At 43.2% G+C, this 20413-nt stretch overlaps 1 protein-coding gene across 6 annotated transcripts in view; it reads left to right on the forward strand.

Moving 5' to 3' along the window:
• Positions 1–20413, forward strand: part of Myo61f (unconventional myosin 61F) — a 29537-nt gene that overhangs the window by 1706 nt on the left and 7418 nt on the right. Inside the window, exons 1-3 of one of the 6 annotated variants that reach the window (XM_076327765.1) lie at positions 13092–13206; positions 15450–15476; positions 20108–20327. In XM_076327765.1, coding sequence (XP_076183880.1) covers positions 15472–15476; positions 20108–20327 — 225 coding nt within the window. In that variant the 5' untranslated portion in view covers positions 13092–13206; positions 15450–15471. Of the gene's footprint in view, positions 1–8673; positions 8690–11666; positions 11794–13091; positions 13207–14896; positions 15223–15332; positions 15477–20107; positions 20328–20413 lie in introns of those variants that run through there. The other 5 variants (XM_076327766.1, XM_076327767.1, XM_076327770.1 and 2 more) reach the window with 5 other exon arrangements.

Genomic DNA, 20413 nt, shown 5'->3' on the forward strand with positions numbered 1-20413 from the left:
TGTTACGAAATTTATCTTTTTCTTTCTCTTGTATCCGAAACGTTTTTTTCGCAAGATTAATTTTTCGTCCGTCCACGATGGACGGTCGCACAGAAATATCATGCGAGTAGCTTGTAAAACATTTCAAGATATCCTTACGATTCCGTGAACCTGCCAGCAAACTATCTTTCTAGGAAACCGTAGAGAAAGAACCGGGAGAAAAAACGGCTCATTGTTCCTATGTCGGATCGCGTTTACCCTATAACGTGAAACCCGTCCTCCACATTTTTCGCTCTGTTCGAGGGAGCAAAGTGAACGCAGATTATGGGTCATTGTTTAGTCAAAGATTCTTGACCTCGAAGCGCGTGCAACTGTTCGAAACAGGTATAAATAGCCCGACTGGAGGAACGTCTCGACTTTGTTACGCTTTTACCTTAAACTTCCAGGGTAAGATCCCTGTTAACACACTGACCTTCATTTTTTCAGAAATCGCACGTACGTTTTAATCCGTATAGTTAGCTAAGGAGGGAAGTTAACTCTTCCAAAGTATACTTTGTGCACTGAGTTACGTGTAGACGATCGTTATGACTAATCTCTGAGAGAACAGTGTGGTTCTTCTCGACTCCACCCTACCGGTTGAAGGTTGAAACGCGTGCAACTCCTTGAAAGAGGAGTAAATAACGAGAAAGAGGAGCGTCTCACCTTCGCAGCAACGACCTCTTTGAAACGTATGCCTGTAGGCCGGTCACCGGTCGGTCGAGGCAAGATAACACAATTAAATGCGATGAGTCACGATAGAGAGGCTGCGTGGTTTATTTTTATTTTTATTTTAGTTCTTTCTTTTTTTTTTTCATTTTTTCTCATTTTTTTTTTCCCCTTTTACGGAGCAACATACTCAACCAGGTCTATTACTCACGTCCGGATCTGCCTTTTTCCCTTGACCAACTAGTTCGATGCATGCAACGTGTCTGGTTCTAGAGGAGTTGAAGTGTTCGGTACTCGAGCGTTTCGAGGATCGCAACTATTTACAGGCTGTTCCCAAAGTAAAAGAAATTGTCGAGAATCGACCGTTTCATTGTAAGTATCGATCCGAAATTTTCACCAACTACGAGTACAAAGATAATAGATCCCCGACGAAAGCGTGTTGCAATCTTCGACACCGTATTAGAGAAACGGAAAGTAAAAGTTATCGAAATAAAACGTGGTGTTTAAAACAAAAGAACAGATCGATTCGACCAACTCGAACATTAACGACACTGGGATTTCTTTAGACGGGCAATATAAATTGTTTTTCAAGCATTATTTAATTCGAACGAAATAATATTCGGTGGCTTATTACAAAGCGTGAAGCATATGCTTCTTACGTCTACGGACTGACATCAGGATTGTTTCTTATCTTGGCTTGTCGATGTCTTGCCAAGGAGTTCATATTAATCTTCTCAGCAACGTTCGACATTGTTTATCGTTTGCATTCTCGTCGCGTTTACCGGCACGCCATTGAAATATTAATTCGTGTTTTACGATATGTAAACTCTCATCGAATAGAACAATCCTCGTTATTATTGGCTTGTTCGGAAAATCGTTTTTTTTTTTTTTTAGTAAAAATGAAACACGATTTTTTCAGAGCGTACAAACATTTTATTAAATTATATATTCTCTGTTTTGGAAAATAACTTTCCGAACGACTCAATATTTTTCCATCAACGATCGTTCCGTTTTTTTTTTTTTTTTTTTTTTTGTGAAAATGAAACACGATTTCTTCAGAGCGTACAAACATTTTATTAAATTATATATTCTCCATTTTGGAAAATAACTTTCCGAACGACCCAATATTTTCCCATCAACGATCGTTTCGACGACGACTCTTTGGAACAAGGTTCCCGTATTTTTTAACGACTCGATAAATGAAAACCGACGATCTCGGCGCTCCTAGGCCACGATTTTAGCGCATTCCGATCGTTCCGCGTTCAGCTGACACAGGTGTCGTCATATTTCCAATAGGTCGTTTCGAGAAATAAGCGTACACCGGTGACATCATCGCAGACTGATTCGCCGCGCCTGCGTAACCCAACATTTTCGCGCGCTGCTTAATCGTTCCTCGACCGTTTGCATTATCGTTTGATCGTTGACTGGTTGGAAAATATCTAGAAAAAGTGCAACAGGAAAAAGGCCCCGATGCGGAAGTCGAGCCCGAAGCCCTCTTATCTCGAGTTCTCGACGTCGTTACACTCGGTTACATCGGTTCGAACGGAATTTCAAATCGGTCAACGTTCCGGGACGGCGGTAAATTTTGGCGCCTATTTATAAAAATGGATCCCGGAGCCGACGATGTTCGGTGATTCGCGACAACGTCTCGTACACCGGAACGGTGGTGTCTCGACTAGGTGGATGTCCTGAAATAGTTACGCGTGTTTTTGCACCCCGTTGTGTGCTCGAACAACAAAGTTTCCGCTGGCCGCGAGCAGTGATATTTTACGGTTCGCGAATATCCGGTCTCGCTCCGCAAGCTCGGGAACCACTCGCGATAGTAAAGTTACATAACAACGGGCCTCCTTAAAAAGATTTTTATCGCGAACACCACGTAACCGGTGTAACCGACCACTTAGCATTTTTCAAACCACTTTTCGCCCGCTATCTATCGCTTCTCGTTCATTTTTCTCTCTCTCTCTCTCTCTTTCTCTCTTTTTCTTTTTTTTTTCCGCCCCTCCCTCGAGCGTACGACCAGTTCTCGATCTTTGTCGGTCGCACGAAGCTGTTTCGAAACGTCGCGGTCGCGTCCAGTGAAGAACAACCTTACGAACCGCACACCTACTAGAACTTAGTTCAATGTTAGACGATACACGTATCCAAGGAAAGAAATTGAACCTCCTCGAACCTTTCAAAGGTCTGTCCACGTTTCGTGATCTTAATTGCCGTTCGTTCGCACAAAACAAGCCGAATTGTTGACCGAGTGTCCGAGGATACCGGAAAATTAACCAGAGTTTACCGACGCACCGTTTCCGCTGCACTTTCCAACTAACTCCACGCGTATCCGGTTCTAAGGCCGGGTATAGACACGGTGGATCGTAGAAATCATTTTTATCCGTACCGTCTGTGCACCGTGTGATCGTTCTCCGTTAAATTTCATTGTCTGTTAAACGCCGAGCGATTATTCATTTAATCGTTACACCTATGAAAATTTCCGTCAATGGTAACGTGCGCTCGGCGTCGACTCGTGGGAACATTGGTATTCGATGCATCGCTCGTTGCAATTTCTAACGCCGAACAATCGATCACGCGGAGGACGGGGTAACTGGAGACGTTGGGAACGGACAGACACACCCGTTCGTTCGTTAGAACGAATTCTAACCTAGGTGCAGGGGTTGCGATTCAATTCGTTAACGAACGTGCCCCGTGCGAGCGGATTTAAAGCGTTTCGGCGTGCTGCCCCGCGGAGGCGTAACCTTACGTTACTTCTCCGAATCTTCACCGAAAAACCGGTTGGTCGGTTCTGATTCAGGCCGACCTTGAGTCAGTCAGCATCGGGCCTCTGAAGTTCAGGGCTCTCAAGGTGCTCTGTCGCGAGTCTTAATAAGCTACGCGAGGACAGAGAGAAGCGTGGCGTGGAACGCGCGTACGACGTCCCCGGGGGCCGCGGGAACACCGTGTGTAATAATAAACCGAACTCCGGGTGCATGACGCCTCGGAACCGGCGAGCGAAACACGGTGGACGGACACGATGAAAAACGAAGGGAATAAAAAAGGTGGATGGAATCGGGACGCGGCGGGACGAGCGTGAACCGATTCACCGAAATAAGCACCGGTCTATTTCCGACCGCGGCTTTCGTACGATGCGACTCGTAGGAAAAACACCGGGAGCTTGCGCGACATTTGATTCGGTCACTCGAGACCTGCCGCGAGCACGTTGAGAACGCGTCGGAGGGATCGGAACTCTCCTTTATTGTTTTTTTTTCTTCTCCGCGGTTTCTCTCGTCGAAGATCGAGTAGGCGGTCCGATCGGTGTTCACTCGCGACACTGTACCCATTCGAATTTGCGAATCTGTTGCTTTGGGTATTAGAAGTTTGGGGATTTTTTAATGGTTTTACATTGAGGAGAGGGTGCACAGTCTCTCGAGTCGTTGAAGGTGAAAATGTTATTCGAGGTGGATAAGACTTTTCTTCGATTTGGCTATCTTTTTCATTTAGATCTCGGTGAATTTGTAACATTGTGCACGTTCGATTTCGAATTTGCGAAATTTGTGTTCCGAGAGTTGTAAATTTTTGAGTATTTGAATGTTTTTGAATAGAGGACAGTATGCACAGCCTCTCGAATAATTGAAGTTCAGCAAGAAGTCAAGTAATTCTTCTCGAGTCATTGAAGTTCAGCAAAAAGTCAAGTAATTCCTCTCGAGTCATTGAAGTTCAGCAAAAAGTCAAGTAATTTCTCTCGAGTCATTGAAGTTCAGCAAGAAGTCAAGTAATTCGAGGTAGAGAAAACTTTTCTTCTGTTTGGCTACACTTTTTTTCAATACTGTGCACGTTCAATTTCGAATTTTCGAAATTTGTATTCCGAGTGCTGTGAATCTTTGAATTTTTGAATATTTTTCAATAAAAGACAGTGTATGGAGTTTCTCTGATCGTTGACGTTGCGCGAATAATCGAGAATAGAATAAATTTGTAGGTTAGCGAAGTGGAGAAGTTGGTTGGAATCGAGGTACAGCAAAGTGGAGAAACTCTCGAATTGAAAACGAGATACTGTTAATAATGGAAAGTCGAATTAGAGGTAGCAGTCGCGATCGTAGGTGGTCCGCGTGCGTGCAGGAACGAGATATCGTTCCGTATCCTTCGTTTCGTTTCACGGTGTTCGAGGGTAATGCGAAGTTAATGTTCTTAACGGACACCCAGTGTGTATCGCGCAAAGCGTGGTCGTCTTCACAGTTTGTAACTCAAGTCGTTGACTTCTTGGCATTCGACGCGTTAGAACAGTACAAAATTGTGTTCCCTCTGCTCAGTTGCGGCCGCGTTGAGTAACGCGGTTGCCACATAATTGTACGTAATGATTCCTTTCAAGGACACGACCCGCTTGGCGAAACGTGTACACCATCGGAGAGTAATTTTCCGTTCCAAAAGTTTCCGCACCTCGGCGTACGCGGTGAATTATCATCGTGGAATCGGGTCGTTTCCGTTTGAAAATCTCACCGGTTCGACGGGACCCGAATTGACAATTATACTAAACGGTAATCCACGGAGATGACCGAACGCGGGAATTTATCCCGAACGAATCGTAAATATTGCGTTCATTCAGCTTTCCACCGGCGATTATTCGCACCTGGGTTTGTTGTACGGCCGCCAAATCATCAATTCGCTCGAGGCGCCCACGCGCCTGCGCCAACCCTGATTTCTCCGCAAAACCCAGTTATTCGTTCCTCGGTGATCAACCGTCGTATTCATGCGTCTTCGATGACGTAACGACAATAAAGTACGAGCCGCGGCTGGATGCAACCGTGGTTACCGGTAAAAAAGACCTTTAAACGATCATTTGCACCGGCCCAATTACACGAAGATAACGGCCGCGGCCAATTACGCGACACTTTTCTCGCTTGGCCATTCACGTTGGCAAAGTAATTTGTCCCTCGCTCGGGGGGACCCTCGATTACTACACCGAAAAACTCTAGTCCACGGTTGGAAAGTCCCTCATTAGAAACATCGTGGGACGTTCCTTTAATTTGACTAGACTCGGTGCGTCATTTTCGGTTCGAATTACCAGTCCGATTCGAGACGATCGCGGTCCGAGAAATAATTACGGGAGACTGGGAATTACGGTCGATCGCTCCACCGTCACTCTCGAGGGCTGAACGCGAGGGTGTAAAAAAGCAAAGAAATGGTTCGAACGCTAATTAATCCGTTTAATTAGAGACGTTCGCGTGCAATTAAGTGGCCACGATCGCGCGGCCGCGACCCGGTAGCTTTTACCGTTTCTGATCCCGCCGATTGTTTCTCGAGCGTGAAAGTCGTAAACGATTTCGTTTCGTCGCGCATGCGTGCTTGCGTACGTGCGTGCGTGCGTGCGTGCGTACGTCCCCCCGGTGCGTCGGTGCGCGCGCGTCCTGCGCAGTCGCGCGAAACTTCTCAGGCTAACAGTACCAGCGGAAAGGAAAAGGAACAGGGACCGGAAGTGTCGCGCGAGCCGCAATGCGGGACTCGTGCCTTCCTCTTATCGTGAGATAAGGGGAACAACGCTTGCCATGCACCGCGAGTCCGATAATGGACGCAACCGGAAGCTCATCGGTGGCGATCGAATGCTCGCCACGTGCCATTGCGAATTCGAAATGAACGTTACCGGCCAGAGATGGATTTGTTTCATCTTGAACGCGACGCGACCGGCTACGTTCGAAGAACGCCTCTACGGAGCAATTCTCGATACTCTATATATAGACAGACGCGATCATTGGAAATAATAATAATAATAATCCCAAAATAATGGGACTTACAGTATTACAATTCCAAGAGTAAATGTTACCAATCGTTCTTTCGATCTAGAATAAAGAAAGAAGTAAAGAGTACAGCGTCCCGAAACAACAAACGAATTTTCAATTTAGAAACACACCTGGCGAGACGTACTTTCGAGATAGCTCGTGTTTTCTATCGCGGCTCGTTGTCTCTAGTTACGGTTACCAGTTAGACTTTTTTTTTCGTTTCCGGTGAAAACGACGAGTTCGAAGGTCGGGAGCTTCGCGCCGGTTCTCCGGGGGGCAAGAAAGTGGTCAAATTATTATTCGCGTGATGTGCTTACTATGGTAACACCGGACGAAGGTGAGCTCTAGAAAATAGAATTAAAAAAAAAAGAAAGATAAACACCGACGATTTGGCTCAATGCGATGGAAACCAGTTTTCCTTCTCCCCGAACCGGGCCATCGACAAAAGGCCAACTGGTTTCCGGAAATGGGTAATTTCTTTATTATATTCATCCGTACACGCGCGATACTCTTCGCGAGGGTATGTACTACCTTCTCCGTACGATTCGTCTTAGCCATAATTCTGGAACAAAGCAACCGAGCTCGGAAATCTATACCCTACAAGCGCACAAATAGTAGAATTATTTAAAAAAAAATATTTCCATTGAGATTGATAACACGGCAAATAACACATCCTGTGTATATTTTTCCTAGACACAATAACTACACGTTATCTCGATTAATCTTACAAATACAATAAAGTAACCTCTGTAAACACTTGAACGCGTACGTGTATCTCTGAAATTTCTAAAAAACATTATCCCAGAAAACGAACGGTACTTCTTTTCCATTCTTGAGATTCGATTTATTCCCCGCGATAGTTCGGAGATGCTCCGATTGGCCAGCTAATATCCGATACTCGAAACAACAAAACGCGCCTCGTACCGCGATTCGTTCGCGAAGAACATAATCCTTCGAACCCGCCAGTATTTTTTCTACATTTCCTGAAATTTGATTCTCCCCGATAGAGTTCACAGACGCGTCGCTCTAATTCTTTCGGTCGGTGCATCGTTTGTTGCACCGCAGCCGATCGAGTTCTCATAGTCACGGTCGAATCGAATTAAACTTACACGATCGCGAGATCTCCTATAAATATTAACCCTTCGCACTCGAAGCTTCTCTGCTACCATAAACCAGCATCTCGATGAAATCCTTCAAATCGTGTAATCAATTTAAAACGAAACATTTTCGTTTCAACATTTCGTATACGTACGAAAGAGTATACGTTTCGTTTACATCTTACAAGAAAGTAGTAATTGAATTTTAATTTCAATTCCAAAATCACGATGGTTTTCCAAATTGGAGAAAGTACACCGAATTAAGTGGCGATCGAGGATCGCCTCTCGAGTGGAAAGGGTTGCCGACGATTCGAGGCGATTAAACGGTATTTTAACATTTCATGTACACATGTTTATTTATACATATTTATATACATATGTTTATTTATATATATTTATATATATATATATAAATATAAATTTGCACCTTACAAGAAAGTAGTGATTGAATCTTGATTTCAATTCCAAAACCACGAGGGTTCTCCGGATTGGAGAGAAGCGCACCGAATTGAGTAACGATCGGGGATCGGTTATCGACGATTCGAGGTGATTAAACGGTATTTTAAACTCCCCGGTCCCTGGGAAATATATTTTCGCGGGATGCGTCAGAACGTTTCGGTCGTCCTCCCGTTAAACTGCCTCGCAATTTGTCCGCGGGCATTTCTTACGAAGGTGACGGACGAGCCGCGAGCTTCGAAGGCCCTTTTTCGTTTGAGTCACCGTGAGATGACGCGAGCTCCCTCGACGAGCGTACGCGACCCCGTTTCGTCGAGCGATGGAAAAAACGCAAGCGATAACCGCTCGTTTACGCGCGAACCGGCGCGTTAGAAAGTGTAGCCGATCGAATCCGCGCTCGCTCGCTCGCTCGCTCGCGCGTTCGTCGCGGGAGAGAAAATTGTTCGGTGGATTCACGACCCGGTTTTACAATGAAAAGCGAAACACTCTCGGGTCGAGATCGATACCGGAGAATCGCAAGAAATTCTCATAGCATTGCAAATTGAAAGACCAGGAGACTTTCAGCTACCTAATTGGGCGAGCTAGAAAGTTCAACGCGAGACCGATGAATTTAGACCTCAGTTACAACGGTTTCAAACGGGACGAGACGAAGTTCAACGCGGTGAAGAACGATGGGAGTTCGCGCGAACGTTGGGGAACGACGTATGTATTTGTCTACCCGCGGCTGATATTGCCGAGTTGTTATTTTTTCCATTTTTATCGGCGAACGACGATATTCGCGCAACCAGACGGTAATTAAGCAACCGTTGGTCTATCGTTAATTGTTCCTTATCGCTGGTAAGTACGCGGCAGAGGTCCCGAGGTTGTTTCGCGCGATCGGAGCGGTCGTTAAGCTTTGAAACGAAACGAGAAACCAGGTGTACGATTAGTTCATCCCGAGCGAAAGGTGGATATTTTTTTTTTTTGTTTTTTTTTTTCAACGAAGAAGAAGAAGGATGGCGGACGTTTCGCGAGCCTCGTTTTCTCGTTCGCCGACACATCTTTCGACGAGCGTGACGGCATCGTGCATGACTAGACGGAACAATGAAAACCGCCTTCACAGCGATTGTTCCACCCCGCGTTGGTTACACGAAAGTATCCGCGGTGCTTTTAGCATAAGATCAACCGAGAAATTAGTCATCGAGCGAAAGGTCACGACCGAGACAGTGACTCAGATCGATTCTCCCTCCCCCACCTCGTTTCGCGGAGAGGAGATACCGATTGACCGCGATCGGGCGTCGCGACGCGTCGCTTCGGAATCGGAAATCGATGTTACAATATTAACCATTTCGTTGAGTTGCTTCGTTATTTCGATTTTACCGTTTAGAACACTCCGATCGGTATTGCTCGAGCTTCGAAATCTTCGTTCACCGTTATTCTAGTTGCTACCCGATCGAGTTACTACATTATTCAAATTTTAGTATTTAAGGTACTCGGGTCGAGTTCTTTGTGAAGAATACTAATCGAGTTGTTCCATTATTCGAATTCTAGTATTTAAGGTACTCGGGTCGAGTCCTTTGTAGAGAATACCAATCGAATTACCTCTTTATTCGAATTTTAGTATTTAAGATACTAGGATCGGATCATTTATGGAGAATACCGATCGAGTTGTTCCATTATTCGAATTCTAATATTTAAGGTACTCGGTTCGACTTCTTTGTGAAGAATACTAATCGAGTTGTTCCATTATTCGAATTCTAGTATTTAAATAGTAGAGTCCTTTGTGGAGAACACCGATCGAGTTCCCTTACACGAATTTTAGTATTTAAGATACTCGAATCGGGTCCATCTTGAAGAATACCGATCGAGTTACTCCCTTGCTCGTATATTTAGTATTTAAGATACTCTCGGATCGGTTCCTCCGTGAAAAATACCGATCGTTTCGAAATAAGAATTCAATGTTACCAGGTCTCCGATTAATTGCTTTTCATAATTTCGATTCGCACAGTTTCGAATAATCATCGTTCCCGTATTACAGGGAGCAACGAACGTTACCATTCACCGCGCGAGTAACGTAACGAAATTCCTACGTTTCATTGGCCTTACCCCATTTTTCTATTCCCATTGGTTTTTTTTTGTATCCGTGCGCGCGTGACAGACGAGACTTCTGGCGCGTTTGAAACGTAGCAGGTCCCGCGCGAGCGATTGAAAAGAATGTCGCCATAAATCATTCCCGGCAGCCTTCGAAAATAGGCATCGCGTTAATCAAGCCCCGCAGAGACGTCGAACAGTGATTTTAACGACTCGTCTCGTCTCGGTGTATTTATATCATTCGTTCTGCCCTCCGTGAGCCTTGGGCGCTAACCGAGTCGCTTTCAATGCCCCCCGTGGTACGTTCCTCCCGTTGGAAATTACCCTCGGTGTTTACAGGGTAGCTGCAATTAGACCATTCGATCGTAAACATTGCGTTTTAAACGACACGTTACCAGTTTTCGGGCATAAATTCACACCGAAGGACGTTCGTCGGCGATTTTTCCAACCGCGCGAAACAAATGTCTCGTTATCGCGCGAAATAATTAAGGACGCTTCGACGAGACAATCGGTATCTCTTCTGAGAATGGAACTTAGAAATACTCTTAAAATTTACCTCTGTAACTCCTACACGGTTCATTTTCTCTAATTATTTCAAGTGCTCGATAGAGATTGAAAGATATTTCAAGTTTGCTACGCGATGCTCTACGTCGCTCGAACGAAACGTTTCCACGTCGAGTTAATCGAGATTATCAAGAATTTACCGATCCAAGATCAAAGAAAGAAAAAGAATAATGAAAATTAAAACCGTTTAGAAGAAATACCAAAGTAAATTACGAAAAATATTCCAAGCGACGTTTGAACGGAACGATAGATCAATCTGTTTCTCGGTCGTTGTGAATATTACTGTCGTTAAACGTACGCTTTGTGTACCGACTAGAAAATATTCCGAATGGATGAATAGCAGCTATTCAGGGAAACGTAAGAATAGAGGTTGACGCGAAGGTGTTCCTAGAGCGGTTCGATTAGCTAATTTCCGCGCGACTGTAAAAAGCTCGCGAACTGGCTGTACGACGTATCGTCGTCCAAGGGGTCAGGAGTTGAAACGACAGCGTTGTAACTTCCGATTCGCGGGAACTGTCTCGCGATTTATAAAGTTATTGCAACCGAGCTTGAATACGTTGACCCAACGGAAAGGATTGATTAGACGGGGGCAACGAATCGCCACTCTCGAAGATTCCCTCCTTTGCGATACGTTTCAACGTTTTCGTGGAAACTAATCGCGCCTCGTGTGTGCTAAAAACGGACCGCTAATTCGCATAGTCGATAAACCTGAATGCGTTTCAACGGCTACACCTTGAGAGAAGAAGCAGACGCGTGAACCGTGAATCCCGTCTTCTCGTTTCTTTTTTTTTTTCTTTTTTTTCTTTTCGGGATGGTTACTTCTTCTTACGAGAACGACCCACCGGTGTACGTACCGATATCGTTTGTCCCGCGCGAACGAAGCTGCACACGAACGAAAATATTGTTTACTTTGGAAATGAATCGTGTTTCGCGACGAGCGGTCATCGATTGACTCCTCGTGCCGATAACAACGAGGTCACGAAAACCATTTACGAGTGCCTGTTGCATCTGTGTTTCCTCTCGACACACTCGTCCCAGTATTCTTGTGACATTCGTCGCGATTGCACTTAAATGGCCATTATTATTCTTTAACTGGAATTGGTTGTTGTTTGTCCTTCGAAATACACCGACGATATTATTCACCCTAGAAATCCGGCAGCCATGAGACCAAGGTAAAAACCATCAGCATGTAAAGTGTTCGAATCGCGGTGATGTTTTTTTTTTTTCTTCTCTTTTTGCAACTGCATCGTATTATCGATTTTTATGCAACGATCCGCTCACGGTTACCGCCTAGGAAATCGTTATCGCGTAATCGCGAACAATTTCCTCTAAACTGGCATAATCGCGGTCGAAAGAACACGGATAAATACGATAACGATCAGATGTTTGTAGTAGTGCAAATTCTGACATTACCTCGTTTATTCTCTCGCACGCGACGTCTGTGGAAAACACGAATCGATTAGATTAGATTGAATGCAGTTCTTTTGACGTTTAGTAGAATTTGGACGTTGATTAAAATTGATTTGATTTTCGATTACGTAACGCGCGTTAAAAAAAAATCTTCTTGGAATGAATTTTCCAGGTAATAAGCAACAGGAACAATTTCTCGTAACTTATTTCCCTAACCGTTCTTCGATAATTATAACCGTGCAAATTGAAATAAATTGAACGAATCGTCGAAAAGGAGAGAGATGTTCTACCAAACTCCAAGTTTCTTAAACTTTCGGTATTGTTTAGCAAAGATATACAAACTTCGAGCAATACTTCAACATTTACCCGTTCGTAAATAGTAGTGAAATCTTTTCTCGAGACGTTTGTTCATCGGTGAGAAATACATATTTATTTTCGTTTGGGAATTCACTCGAATGCAATTTTATTCTTTGTTGAAACTCTGTCGCGAGAATATAAACGATAACAACACATCTCCTTCGTGTACGTACGTACTCGTATGTTTTCTGTGTTGCTTGTCGTCAACTATGTCGTGTATCGTGTTTGCATTCTGTGGTGCATTGTGCATATGATAAAAAAGAAAAAAAAATGGACAATGCAATCTACGCTTTATTCGTAAAATTTGAGAAAGTATATTCGAACGAAAGATTACTCTTTCGATAATGATATTCACAGGACAACTCCCTTGTTTATTCTCTAATCACTTTTAAATTATTATACCCTGTCCCGTCGATCTCTAAAATTCTTCAGAATTGTGTACTCAGTTTCGAGAGAAAAAAAATGTCTAATTTTTCCACGAATCGGTCCGAAGTTGCAACGAAGTCGCACTTTCGTTCTCGAGAAGAAATCGATTTCGATTTGCAGTCGATCGGCCACTGTATATTTTTTAATTGAACCTCACGTGGATTTATTCTCGTATCAGTGGTGGATAAAGGAACGGTGGCGAGGAGGTAGGAGAAGTCGCGTACAGTCGGTGATAAACCGAAGGTGGACACTGTTAGGTCATTCTTGAGTAGCGGCCGTAGGTGAATCGATCCTCCGTTGTCTCGATACCACGGATCTTGTTCTGGATCCACGGTTGAACGTGCAAAAACATCACCGATCCGCCTCCGAAACATCGAAAGTGTTGTACTGTTGTACGATCGACGAACAAACGTAACGGAAGTGACACCGTGTTGTTCTCGCACCTGGTGGCTCGTTAATCTTCTTAAGTGATTATTGGTGACGTTGATCGATCCATCGAACCGAAACGTTCACGATATTGACGCAACAAAGGATCAACGAATGTTTACAAATTTTCACGTATTTCAACTACACGCCTGCCATTTGTAATAATTTCGAACGATCGTTCTCGGTTCGGGAGAACGTAGTTGAAAAGTGCATTCGATCGATGCATTCGTGTTGCACCGCTCGACGACGAGACGAGAGGAACAGTGCGTTTAATATATCGAAGATGAAAGGATTTCGTCTCGTTACGAGTGGAAGGATGAAAAATAATCGCGAAAATTGCCCGAATTTCGCAGTAAGCTTTCCGAACGTTAATATAAACGAACGGAACGCGAAACCTGGAAAAATAACGAACGTTGCAACACGTTGCACAATTATTTCGCGGTGAAACACGGGGAAAAACGACCGGGAGAAATTTCGCGATAGGTATAATAAACGAATCATGCGAGAGCCTCGTTCTTCGATTAAAACTTACGATATTTCGATAATAGTTAATCTTGCCACGATAAGGAAACACCGCGATATACTTTTCGCGACACAACGCGCTCGATTGTCCTATAAAACTGCGCCGATCGCAATAATTGATCGAATTTACGAGATTAACTCCTCGAGGCCCCGGTCTTTAAACGTGCAAAACGATAAAATACGATCGGTATTAAAATACGGATTAATTGGATATTTAATTACCAAGCGAAATTACCAATGATCCACCATCGTGCAACTTTCTGTAGAATCGATGTTTCCTCGAAATGAATTCCGATACTAAATTTTCGTTTCATTCTCCGATGAACAGAGAACCTTAAAATCGACGATCGAGGGCCCGATGATCGTTGTAATTATCGCTACGGTGAAATTCGCGCAACGTTCTCCATTCGTCGATCTTTCGTGTCCCGTACGTTCGAATATCGACATAGATCGTATTTATCGCCGTAGGTCTATTAAAATTTCATCGTACGATCGTCGCTCGTAATATCGTTGCGTTCTGTGCTCTGGAATTGCACGTCGTTCGTTTCGTGGAAGTAAATAAATCGTTATCGTCGTTTTGCAAGAAAAGGAATCGGTATTCTGGGAAGTCCACGGTGCGCCGCGACAATGACCGCGATTTGTCTCGCTCGCCTTTATGGAATAGCAACGAGCGCCGTCGATTAATCGGGGCAGTTTTCGAGCGGATCACGTATAACTGTCCTTGAGGCATCGTTTTTCAAGTGTTGCACCGCGCTCGATAAACGCGTACGTACGTACGGTTTCGTCGCACACGTAGAAACCAGCGTGCACAAGCTGCGAGAGAGAATTCGCGCCGATCGGTCGCCTTTAATGTCGCGGTTTAATTGGTACGAAAGAGGGGGAATTAGGGAGGATTAATTGGGACACAAATCGAAGCGAGGAACGCTCTTACGCAATCTTTCTTCCATTTTGCTAGGTGGTTACCTCCGCTCTCGGTAGAGAAAGAATACTCGGGCAAACAGTTCGCGATCTAATCAACGCGATACATACAAAACTCTACGTGCAGGTTCCCCGCCGATAACTGACTGGCGTCTTTCTTTATCAGTGGTTATACAATTGTTCTTTTTACCGTACACGCGCAACGTGTAAACGGGGTCAAACCGAACGCGATGCAACGTTAGAAAATATCGCCAATTTTTACCAACAGGGAACTCGTACGACACGTCGGTGAAATTTGAACGAAAGTGAAATTTACGGGTGGAAGAACGACGAATGAGTATTGGTGGAGCTTGGAGGAAAATTGCTAGTAACGTGTAAACGGGGTCGACTTAAACGCGATGCAATATTCGAGAATATTGCGATTTTAACTACGGGGGGAATTTGTAGTTATCAGTGAAATTTTAACGATAGTGTGATTTATGCACCGAACGAATATTGTTGATGGAGATTTGAGAAACAATTGCTGTGCGTTGAACGCGGAGGTGAGTCCGGTCCGGTGGTTTCGATCGTGGATCGATCCGCGGATCATCGAGTGAAATCGAAATCAGCTTTCCACATAGCTCGGCTATCTTATCTCGTGATCTAATGTTAGGTTTCACAGAGAAGCACAACGAGCATCAGTTGCGAGAGCGCCAGCGCCGGTTCCGTGCCTACGATAACAGTAACGCGCGATTATTTAATTGATTAATCTCTTTTGGATGTTCTTCAGGGAGCGAGGACGGCGTTGAAACATGAAGTGAGTGTGACTATGATTACTGTTGGAAGAAATGTTTGCGCCGCGTTCGATACATACACGTACAGACGCACAGAAGTCTTTACAGAAGTCGCTCGTAAATACAGAATAAGAACTAATTTACGTCGAACGAAACCAACATTGATTCTTCATATTGTAGGGGAAACGTGAATTGCGTGTTAAGGATTTTACGTTCGACGTACACACACATATACATATCCATATACATATACATATACATATACATATACATATACATATACATATACAAACACCTGTCCAGGAGTCACTCGACTTAGTAACTATGGAATAACAACTAATTGACATCGAATGTAATCAACGTTGATTCGTTACATTGTACAAGAAGCTCGAATCACCTGTTAGGGATTTTATCAGAATGTTTTCATCGATGTATCCGTCCCGCACGAAAATGATAGCCAATCGTGGCAATCCAATTAAATCTTTTCGCAGCACTTCTGGACAGGTTTCGTTTCAACCTTCTCGGAATATTCCCCACGAGCGTCTTTCGTTTTAGATACATAAGTTACTCTTGGAAATTTACATACGCGTGTAATCTTAGTCCTTGCGTACTTGTTTGTGAAAGGATAATTAAGAAAACTTGTTTCACCAAAAATACGAGAATCTTCGTTATTCGAAGGACGTTCTCGTGGAGTAGATATTCCATTCCTATTTTAATATTCTTTCTTTTTTTTCAACGGAGGATATTCTCATGGAGATATTCCTTTTCTATTTTAATATTCTTTTTTTCACCGGAAGATATTCTCTTGGAGTAGATATTCCTCTTCTATTTTAATATTCTTTTCTTCAACGAAGGATATTCCTTTTCTATTTTAATATTCTTTTTTTCAACAGAGGATATTCTTTTTCTATTTCAATATTCTTTTTTTCAACAAAGGATGTTCTTATAGAGTAGATATTCCTTTTCTATTCTAATATTCTTTTTATTCAACGGAGAATATTCTCCCAAAATAGATATTCCTCTTCTATTTTAATATTCTTTTTTTCAACGAAGGATGTTCTCCTAAAATAGATATTCCTCTTCTATTTTAATATTCTTTTTTTCAACGAAGGATGTTCTCCCAAAATAGATATTCCTCTTCTATTTTAATATTCTTTTTTTCAACGAAGGATGTTCTCATAGAGTAGATATTCCTCTTCTATTCTAATACTCTTTTTATTCAATAGAGGATGTTCTCTTGGAGTAGATATTCCTCTTCTATTCTAATACTCTTTCTATTCAATAGAGGATGTTCTCTTGGAATAGATATTCTTCTTCTATTCTAATATTCATTTTTTTCCAACTGAGGATGTTCTCGTAAAATAGATATTTCTTTCCTATTCCAATACTCTTTTATCCAACGGAAGATGTTCTCCCGGAATAAATATTCCACTTCTACTGTAATATTCTTGTTCCCAACGTCGTAACCCCTACGACGTTACAAAGGTAGGGTAGAAATGGTCCTCTCGCCCATCGAAACGCACCCGATTGGATATTACTCGTCTACCTGAAACTTTCTTCTACCCTCAGTCTCTCGTCGAACGTCTGACAAAGTGCGGAAGCAATTCGTAACCGAAAATAATAAATGTAATTGTTCAACGATCTTTCGTATCGATTCCGTAGTTCGTGCCCTTTCAGAACGCTCCCAGTAAGTACAATTGTGCATTCGCGCGAACAAAGAGCCCACTCGGACTGCCATTTTCCTCAAAGTAGAATCGAACTTGTATCTCCTCGTCGAGAGTTCAATAGCAAAGTTCCTCTGCAGTAATCCCTTATCGATCACCCAACATCCACTAACGCTATTTCAATATCTAATCGGTGACTTTATCGCGTGCAATTCAGACGAATCGAACGATAGTTTCATTACGAAATTGTGGATAGCTGGTACGTACAGAGCGAAAGAGGATTGGCTCGATTGCACGGAGATTCGATCGATCGACTGAAATATGCGTCTCGTACTCAAGTTCTCTTTTCTTTTTTTCTTTTCTTTTTTTCAATGACTACAATCTTTGCTCTTGTGGCACGATACGTGTGATACGTGTGATCGTCCTTGACCACCCACGAATCGCAACGTTTCGAAACCGGATAACGACGAAACGCGAGGATACAATGCAAGGGTCCCGCTTTTGAAAATTACAGGGTGAAAGAAATCGATCGAGCGAGTCGTCAGGTCCAGTTTCAAACCTGTATCTTCCTATTCGTTCGAAAAATGACTATAGCTCGGTTGTACAGTTCGACGAATACGGTGGTCCTTAGTCCCCCAAGTTTTGACGTTAGAAACCAGAGAAATACACTTTTAAATATCGCACGAACCCCTTATCGCTACTAGGTTTCACGGCTAAATATTTTTCTCGGAAAGTACTTTCGTTTCAATGTCAGAACCCACCCTGGCTCCCTTCTGCACGTTACTCATGCACGTTACTCATGTCACTACTCCAAACCCCTTAAAAGCCCGGTAAACCGTCGCAGAAGGAACATTCAATTTCCAAAGCTCCGTCGGTTCGTTTCTGTATCAACACTGCGTTAGTCATTCAATCTCGAAACCGCTATCGGCTCGTTTCTCTGTCAATATTGTATCGCGTGCTCCATGGTGCCGGTAAATCTCGTCCTCGACTCTGTAACCCACGAAACTCGGAGTCCATCCACGCACAAGTATCCACGATGTTATCTCAGGTATATTTACAAAGTGTATTTGCATTCTATTTAAGATGCCGCCATTTCGTACGGCGCGATTTGTCCGAAATTGACGCCTTTTAACTCTACCATCGATTAGATTCTTTCTTTTTTTCTTTTTTTGTAAAAATTCATCATTTCTTCGCCCCAGTTTCAAGTTCAAAGATCAACTAAAGTCTTAAGCCTTTTAAGACCGTAAGGTCTTCTTCCAAGAATCTCTTTGCGAGACGATTATAGCAACAATCGATAAAATTTCCTCAAGATTACTCGTCTTCGCACTCTTTGTTTTATCCCATTGATTCTTCTCGATCGTTGCGATAATTAATCCATAGTATCTTCTATTTAAGATACCACCATTTCTTACGGCGCGATTTGTCGAAATTGACGCCTTTTAACTCTACCATCGATTAGATTCTTTCTTTTTTTCTTTTTTTGTAAAAATTCATCATTTCTTCGCCCCAGTTTCAAGTTCAAAGATCAACATAAAGTACTCTTCCAAGAAACTCTTTGCGGGACGATTGTAGCAACAATCGATAAAATTTCCATAAGATTACTCGTCTTCGCACTCTTCGTTTTATCCCATTGATTCTTCTCGATGGTCGCGTTAATTGGTCCGAGATCTCGTACGTTGTTCTCGAGAAATGGTCGTTGTTTATCGATAGCTTTGATTTCGATCGCGGTTCCACGGTGTACGGTGAACGATTATGCATATTTACGAGAGCAAACGACGGAACCGATCGAGAACGATGCTCCGCTTCCGGTACGGTGCCTTTCTCCGGCAACGCGGCGCGCCGTTTCACGGAAAACTGTTATCGATGCAATATCATTATCGATGGTCGCTAGGAAAACCCCTACCATTCGACGTCACACGACACCGAGCGCGAGAAAGTGCGGAGTACGAGTATTGTTCGACCACCGGAAACGAAATCAACACCCTGAACTTCGACGGCGCTTCACGCGATCGGTGTCGATTTTCCGCGTGCGGTTTTCGAGCCGCGGCTCTCGTCGCCACCGATACACGTCACGTAAAAATCCACGGGACTAGATGGCCAGGAATTTATACGCCTGGAACGCGATCAACGCAGCTACTGGAACAGCGGTTTCCAAACTTCTCGATAAGCAGCTACAATCGACGATTGTATCTGCTAATCAACGAACTTTGATTTAAAGTCGGATTGCGACGAACTAGGTGCATTTGTAAAATCGACCATTTGATACGGAATAGAAAAAAATAACTAACCGTATTTTCTTTAGGATAGAAATCTTTTTTGTTTTTCTTACTTGGATGGTGAGATCAATTTGGAGAATATTTATACGGAATTTACCACCAGTACGAAGAGATTTTTCTCTACGGTCGAATTCGCGAGAAATTAGAGGAAAGTCTTGGATAAGAAACTTTGATATTGAATTTGTACACAGTTTCTAAAGGAGAGTTTTTTTTTTCTGTGATCGAATTGTGGACTCGGCTCGAATCAACTTCTGGAAATATTTTAGCGAGAAACTAAATGTTTCTGGCACCAGAGGTGGTGTAAGAGGTTCTGGTACACAGTTAGTGTACTGTGTACAATTTTTGAATAAAATATTTCTTTTCTATTGTTAAATAGTAGACTCGTCGTATCGGACTAATTTCTGGAAATATTTTAACGAGAAACTAAATGTTTCTGGCACCAGAGGTGGTGTAAGAGGTTCTGGTACACAGTTAGTGTACTGTATACAATTTTTGAATAAGATATTTCTTTTCTATTGTTAAATAGTAGACTCGTCGTATCGGACTAATTTCTGGAAATATTTTAGCGAGAAACTAAATGTTTCTGGCATCAGAGGTGGTGTAAGAGGTTCTGGTACACAGTTAGTGTACTGTACACAATTTTTGAATAAGATACTTCACTACACTATTAATAATGTATTCGTTGGATCGAACTAACTTCTGGAAATATTTCAGCGAGAAACGTGTGGTTTCAAACACCAAAGGTGGTGTAAGAGGTTCCGGTAAAACACCGGAACTCCACAGGACCGGCAACGAGGTACGCAAGAACATGGAACGTGGTCTGCACGAGCGCGACCGCGTCGGTGTCCAGGATTTCGTTCTCCTCGAGGACTTCCAGAGCGAGATTGCCTTCATCGATAATCTACGAAAGCGATTCAAAGAAAACCTCATTTACGTGAGTAAAGTATCGATTGCTCTCCGATCGCCCAGCTGTTCGAAGATTTACGATCAATCGATTATACGGTTCATCGGCATCGTTCA

Source organism: Ptiloglossa arizonensis, chromosome 2, assembly GCF_051014685.1.
Source record: "Ptiloglossa arizonensis isolate GNS036 chromosome 2, iyPtiAriz1_principal, whole genome shotgun sequence".
Taxonomy (NCBI): domain Eukaryota; kingdom Metazoa; phylum Arthropoda; class Insecta; order Hymenoptera; family Colletidae; genus Ptiloglossa; species Ptiloglossa arizonensis.